This window comes from Salvelinus alpinus, chromosome 8, assembly GCF_045679555.1.
Source record: "Salvelinus alpinus chromosome 8, SLU_Salpinus.1, whole genome shotgun sequence".
NCBI classification, from domain to species: domain Eukaryota; kingdom Metazoa; phylum Chordata; class Actinopteri; order Salmoniformes; family Salmonidae; genus Salvelinus; species Salvelinus alpinus.
In genome coordinates, this window is record NC_092093.1 from 41,306,499 (window position 1) to 41,314,395 (window position 7,897).

General features: G+C 46.2%; 1 protein-coding gene across 5 annotated transcripts in view; it reads left to right on the top strand.

The window, feature by feature from the left end:
* The window catches only part of LOC139583168 (MAP/microtubule affinity-regulating kinase 3-like), a 128,127-nt gene that overhangs the window by 101,730 nt on the left and 18,500 nt on the right, over window positions 1–7,897 (top strand). For all 5 annotated transcript variants that reach the window (XM_071413977.1, XM_071413973.1, XM_071413975.1 and 2 more), the window contains exons 14-15: window positions 1,834–1,940; window positions 6,989–7,234. In XM_071413977.1, coding sequence (XP_071270078.1) covers window positions 1,834–1,940; window positions 6,989–7,234 — 353 coding nt within the window. The remainder of the gene's footprint in view (window positions 1–1,833; window positions 1,941–6,988; window positions 7,235–7,897) is intronic.

The window sequence follows — 7,897 nt, forward strand, 5'->3', positions numbered from 1 at the left end:
TAAAATGTTTCTACAACTTGATTGTAATCCACCTGTGATAAATTCAATTAATTGGACATGATTTGGTAAGGCACACCTGTCAAAATAAGGTCCCACAGTTGACAGTGCATGTCAGAGCAAAAACCAAACTATGAGGTCGAAGGAATTGTCCGTAGAGCTCCGAGACAGGATTGTTTCAAGGCACAGATCTGGGGAAGTGTACCGAAACATTTCTACAGCATTGAAGGTCCCCAAGAACACAGTGGCCTCCATCATTCTTAAATGGAAGAAGTTTGGAATCACCAAGACTCTTCCTAGAGCTGGCCGCCCGGCCAAAAACTGAGCAATCGGGGGAGAAGGACCTTGGTCAGAGAGGTGACCAAGAACCTAATGGTCAGTCTGACAGAACTCCAGAGTTCCTTTGTGGAGATGGGAGAACCTTCCAGAAGGACAACCATCTCTGCAGCACTTTACCAATCAGGCCTTTATGGTAGAGTGGTCAGATGGAAGCCACTCCTTAGTAAAAGGCACGACAGCTCACTTGTAGTTTGCCAGAAGGAACCTAAAGGACTCTCAGACCAAGAGAAACAAGATTCTCTGGTCTGATGAAACCAATATTTAACTTTTTGGCCTGAATGTCTAGCGTCACATTTGGAAGAAACCTGGTACCATCTCTACGGTGAAGCATGGTGGTGGCAGCAACATGCTGTGTGGATGTTTTTCAGCTGCAGGGACTGGGAGATTAGTCAGGATCAAGGGAAAGATGAACGGAGCAAAGTACAGCGAGATCCTTGATGAAAACCTGCTCCAGAGCGCTCAGGACGTCTGGGGCTAGGTTCACCTTCCAACAGGACAACTACCCTAAGCACACAGCCAAGACAACGCAGGAGTGGCTTCGTGACATGTCTCTAAATGTCCTTGAGTGGCCCAGCCAGAGCCCGGACATGAACCCGACTGAACATCTCTGGAGAGACCTGAAAATAACTGTGCATCAATGCTTCCCATCCAACCTGACAGAGCTTGAGAGGATCTGCAGAGAAGAATGGGAGAAACTCCCCAAATACAGGTGTGCCAAGCTTGTAGCGTCATACATATCAAGAAGACTCGAGGCTGTATTCGCTGCCAAAGGTGCTTCAACAATGTACTGAGTAAAGGGTCTGATTACTTACGTAAATGTGATATTTACATTTTTATTTGCAAACATTTCTAAACAAGTTTTTGTTTCGTCATTATGGTTTATTGTGTGTAGATTGATGATCATTAAACATTTTTTATATCAATGTTGGAATAAGGCTGTAATGTAACAAAATGTGAAAAAAGTGAAGGGGTCTATATACTTCCAAATGCACTGTATAGTGTATACACACACAGGTTCACACACCAACCACAATTACGCAGACATTAACACACGAACATTCTCGCTCACAGGGTAGTGTTGATGTCAATGTTAGAAAAAGAGACAGAGAGAGAATGTTTACAGCATTTGTACTGGTCCTCATTGGTGCAGTATCTTCTCTTGTTTTTCCTTTGATTGCCTATTTTCCACTCCATAATTCTTCTACAGTTATGAGCTAGTGTGTTGTAGTCTGCATGACGTTCTTTCTTCTGTTTGTTCTTTCATTATTTCCGTATCTATTTCTCTGTCCGTCACCATCTATCTCAGCTTCCTTCCTCACCCTCTATCAATTCAATTGAAGACACTTTATTGGCACGAAAAGTGAAAGAACTGACATTGCCAAAGCACAACAGTGTAACTGGATTGTGTTCTTTGAAAACAAAAATTCCTCTCTTTCTTTCACTCTCTCACCCTTATCCTCTTTCTCTCTTTTCATAACCCTCTCTCTCTCCCTCCAGGCTAACTCAGTGTCAGGGGGCATGACGAGGAGGAACACGTATGTGTGTAGTGACAGGAATGCCTCGGACCGCCACTCTGCTGTCATCCAGAATGGAAAAGAGAACAGGTGAGGGAAGCCAAAGCTCTGTCTGTCCTGTTGTCCCTCCTGGCCCCCTAAATACAGGCACACAGACCCAGATGCATGCATACACACACGTTTTTAAAAAACTGGAAGAAGATTTTTTCTTTAATGAGCCGGACGAGAGGGATTTTCCAAGACACCCGAACAGGCACTCATCCCCGTCATTCGCAGGAGAAAGAGAGATTCTGCGGAAGGAGATCGGGGTGCCTTGTGAGGAACAGGCGACGAGTGGCTAATCTGCCTTTGCCATCGGTACTATTGGCCAACGTACAATCGCTCGATAATCAAATGGACGAACTAAAAGCACGTATATCCTACCACCATGACATTAAAAACTGTAATATCTTACGTTTCACCGAGTCGTGGCTGAACGACATCATGAGTAACATACAGCTGGCGGGTTATACAATGGACCGGCAGGATAGAATAGCAGCCTCTGATAAGACAAGGGGTGGGAGTCTATGTATATTTGTAAACAACAGCTGGTGCATGATATCTAAGGAAGTCTCGATATTTTGCTCGCCTGAGGTAGAGTATCTCATGATAAGCTGTAGACCACACTATCTACCTAGAGAGTGTTCATCTATATCCTTCGTAGCTGTCTATTTACCACCACAAACCGATGCTGGCACTAAGACCGCACTCAATGAGCTGTATACCGCCATAAGCAAACAGGAAAACGCTCATCCAGAGGTGGCGCTCCTAGTGGCTGAGGACTTTAATGCAGGGAAACTTAGTAAATCCGTTTTACCTCATTTCTACCAGCATGTCAATTGTGCAACCAGAGGGAAAACAACTCTACACCACCTTTACTCCACACACAGACATGCGTACAAAGATCTCCCTCGCCCTCCATTTGGCAAATATAACCATAATTATATCCTCCTGATTCCTGCTTACAAGCAAAAATTAAAGCAGGAAGCACCTGTGACTGAGCCAACAAAAACGTGGTCAGATGAAGCAGATGCTAAGCTACAGGACTGTTTTGCTAGCACAGACTGGGAATATGTTCTGGGACTCTTCCGATGGCATTGAGGAGTACACCACATCAGTCACTGGCTTCCTCAATAAGTGCATTGATAACGTCATCCCCACAGTGACTGTACAAACATACCCCAACCAGAAGCCATGGATTACAGGCAACATCCGCATTGAGCTAAAGGGTAGAGCTGCCGCTTTCAAGGAGCGGGACTCTAACCTGGAAGCTTATAAGAAATACCGCTATACCCTCCGACGAACCATCAAACAGGCAAAGAGTCAATACAGGACTAAGATCGAAACGTACTGCACCGGATCCGATGCTCGTCGGATGTAGCAGGGCTTGCAAACTATTACAGACTACGTAGAGAAGCACAGCCGAGAGCTGCCCAGTAAGACGAGCAAAATTAGTTCTCGCTTTGAGGCAAGTAACACTGAAAAATGTATTGAGATCATCAGCTGTTCTGGATGATTGTGTGAACATGTTCTCCGCAGCCAATGTGAGTAAGACCTTTAAACAGGTCAACATTCACAAGGCTGCAGGGCCAGACGGATTACCAGGACGTGTACTCCGAGCATGCGCTGACCAACTGGCAAGTGTCTTCACTGACATTTTCAATCTCTCCATGTCTGAGTCTGTATTACCAACATGTTTTAAGCAGACCACCATAGTCCCTGCGCCCAAGAACACCGAGGTAACCTGCCTAAATGACTAATGACTCGTAGCACTCATGTCTGGAGCCATGAAGTGCTTTGAAAGGCTGTTCATTGCTCACATCAATATCCCAGAAACCCTAGACCCACTCCAATTTGCATACCACTCCAACAGATCCACAGATGATACAATCTCTATTGCACTCCACACTGCCCTTTCACACCTGGGCAAAAGGAACGCCTATGTGAGAATGCTATTCATTGACTACAGCTTAGCGTTCAACACCATAGTGCCCACAAAGCTCATCAATAAGCTAAGGACCCTGGAACTAAACACCTCCCTCTGCAACTGGATCCTGGACTTCCTGATGGGCTGCCCCCAGGTGGTAAGGGTAGGTAACAACACATCCGCCGCGCTGATCACTCATGACTGCACGGCCAGGCACAACTCCAACACCACCATTAAGTTTGCCGGTGACACAACAGTGGTAGGCTTGATCACCGAAAACGACGAGACAGCCTGCAGGGAGGAGGTCAGAGACCTGACCGTGTGGTGCAAGGACAACAACCTCTCCCTCAACGTGATCAAGATAACGGAGATGATTGTGGACTACAGGAAAAGGAGGACTGAGCACGCCCCCATTCTCATCGACGGGGCTGTAGTGGAGCAGGTTGAGAGCTTCAAGTTCCTTAGTGTCCACATCAGCAACAAACTAACATGGCCAAAGCACACCAAGACAGTCGTGAAGAGGGTGCGACAAAACCTATTCCCCCTCAGGAGACTGAAAATATTTGACATGGGTCCTCAGATCCTCAAAAGGGTTTACAGCTGCACCAGAGAGTATCCTGACGGGTTGTATCACTGCCTGGTATGGAAACTGCTCGGCTACCGACCGCAAGGCACTACAGAGGATAGTGCGTATGGCCCAGTACATCACTGGGGCCAAGCATCCTCCTATCCAGGACCTCTATACCAGAGGAAGGCCCTAAAAATTGTCAGACTCCAGCCACTCTAGTTATATACTGTTCTCTCTGCTACCGCATGGCAAGCGGTACTCGGTCCAAGAGACTTCTAAACAGCTTTTACCCCCAAGCCATAAGACGCCTGAACATCTAATCAAATGGCTACCCAGACTATTTGCTTTGCCCCTCCCCCCTTTCAAAGTAGCAGTCTTGGGTAATATACACTTTGGTTTTTCACACTCTCACGAAGGCACTCTCACACACAAACACACTCCCACAAACGCATGCACGCTCGCACTCTCTCACACACACACTCTCACGAACGCACTCTCACACTCTCTGTCTCATGAACAAAGACACACAATTTCACACATCTCTTTCCACACTATTGGAAGAAACATTATGCCCGCGGCAGCTCCGTACAGCACCCTATTCAAAATTCATGCTGGCCTTGAATATGGTGTTCTAGTTAAACGCTGTGTCTCTGAAGGGGGGGTTATTGTTTCAATAGAGGTGCCGGAAGGCCCTATTCATCATTATCACACAGTGTTTTCTCTGTAACACTAGGGGGACACAGCCATGCCAGAAACCCATTGGTTTGGAACAACAGAATGATACATTGGGGCCGGTAAATGTCAAGCTCAAGAAAAACCAAAGTGTATATTACGCAAGACTGCTACTTTGAAAGGACTGTCTTATCCTGTCTTTTTAAGTAGTCCATATGTAGCGTTGGATAAAACACTTTTGAAAGTCCTAACTCTGAGTTCTTCGAAAATACAATAGATGGCCTGCTTGGTGAAGTGTTCTGATTACAACTATATGAGCCTGGTCATGTTTAAGACAGACAATTCCAAGAGAATCTTGAGGACAAAAGTGCTTGGAAGGTATGTTTGAATTTCTACTCATGGTTTAAAACTGAGATGTAAGCTTGTCCTCTATTGGTTTTTGACCGTTATTTGACCGCCGTCGGTTAGCAGGGGTCACAGTCTTTCATCTTTCTCGTGTTCATTAGGCACCAAATGGAAGCGATTGAGTAAAACGGGGATGGACTTACCTGGGTTTGCCCACTAAGAAACGCACATTTTGTTTTGCCGAGATTCCTTGTGTTACCATGGCAATTAATGTTGAGTGCTCAGATTTATCAACAAGATGACTTTTTGAATGAGTCATTCATGTCGGCGAATGATTCACGACATTCACAACTATTCACGACATTCACAACAAAAATTAGTGCAATGGAGCATTGTTATACACTGATCCAATTCCCCTCAATTATAAATAAAACCGATATGTATTGGACTGAGGGCGACACACTCCTATCCATTCGACAATCCACACCCGTTTACCAGTGCAACCCAATACAGACGCAGTCACCACTGCCAAATAAGCTCCCTTAATAAACTTCTGCTTGTCTACCTAGCTATACTACACTGCTGCTACAGTACATTCATTCAATAGAGCCTTTTCTGTCCTTTTATGCCCTCAATGCTTTATTAAAATCCACGCTTTCTGCTCTGGCCCTGTGGCTTTTTTCGCCCCACTTCGCCTCCTGTCCTCTTTGGGGGCACCATGAGTGAAATGTCGGCGGCCTGCACCACTAGCCTCTCTGCCTACTCCAAGGCCCTCACCTCCTCCTCTGCCTCAGTCCGCCTGCGCCACCAGAAGGCCCTGTCGGCTTCGGGCCACACATGCCGCCAAACGCTGCCACCTACCGAAGGCGTTGACTTCAGGCCTAAGTAAGAGGCTTCCCACCCCAACTCCAAGGGGTTTGGCCAGGGGGCCCCATTTGATCTTTCTCTCTAACCTCGTTTTCCATCCCCCTCTGTCCACACTTTCTCTCTCTCTCTCTAACCCCCTCTGACCTCCCACTGAATGAGTTTCTGACCAATCGTACCCTTTCCCTCCCGAACACTCATCCCACACATTTGCTCACTTCTCATTCAATTAGCTTCACACCCCAAAACACCACCTCCAATGGCTGAGGACCCCTTTTAAAGGTCCATGTGTGTCTTAATACGAAGAAGGATTGCCTCCTGCTCTGGTCTCTTTCCTCTAACATACCCACGTGTATTTGGTCCGAAGTAGTGCTAGCCACCTGATTTAACAAACCATCCCTAATGTAGCAAAGATAAGCAACCTCTTTTTCATTGGCTCGAATGTCCTAAAGGTTCTGTTTTTAGTTTCCCTTTAACTCTTTAGTCAACTAAACAATAAAAACAAGTGTTCACATGATGTGGTTGATAAAGTCATAACTAACCAAACCATCCGAGTTGACATCTGCTGCAGGGTGATGGTACCCCCTGTTATGAACATGAATAACCTGGAACCCATTAGCCAACTTTTTTGCCTAACGTAGAAAACAGACCGTGACCCAGGCTTGATTGTGTAGTCTTGACCCTTAACTCCTCTCCTTCCTTCCACCCCGCTTTCCTCCCCAGCACAACGGCGACGTCCAGTCAACGGAACCCTGGCGGCACCACGCCCCCCGACCGGGTGCATTTCCCCCGTGGCACGGCCAGCCGCAGCACCTTCCACGGCGGCCAGCTGCGGGAGCGCCGCACTGCCACCTACAACGGCCCGCCTGCTTCGCCCACGCTCTCGCATGACGCCACACCCCTCTCGCAGTCCCGCAGCCGCGGCTCCTCCAACCTCTTCACCAAGCTCACCTCCAAGCTCACACGCAGGTAAGCCAAAGGCGCCAATGGTATCCCCGAAACAATTAAAACTTCCCACTGTATGCTGTGTTCAGCACCGGGGGTTCGAGGAATGTATCCATACCCTATTTCATACTCAAGTCTGTCTAATTTAGGTGGATATAATATCGTCCTTCACATCTTCATCGGGATGATTAGACTCAATAAAATTTGATAAATTGTGATATGGATTTTTGACCATATCGCCCAGTCATATAAAGTGAGCTCCAAAAGTATTGGGAAAGTAACTATGGTTTTCATCCAACCTTTTTATGCGAGTAAAGTACGTCGGATAAGAAATGTCATGACAGGCCTGATGGAAATGAAGAAAAATAAAAAAATCTGTAAACTTTCCAAATACGATAGACAAGGTGGGATCTTTTTGTGTCGGTAAAATTGATTATGCTAAAGAATTTATATAATAACCATCATATTGACGAAGACTTGGAGTCACGATGACATGTGGTGTGTTGTCCTCCCACATTGGGAATGTATGCAGCTTATTGGGCTACAGATGAAATAAGTAATTCACCCGCGGGACGATTTTTTCAATGTTTTATTTAGCGGATGGTCGGCAGCCCCGGAATATAATTACAAATAATTTGCAGACTGCAAATTGACCAAGAAGCCTAAACAGATCGTATTTGACTAAAA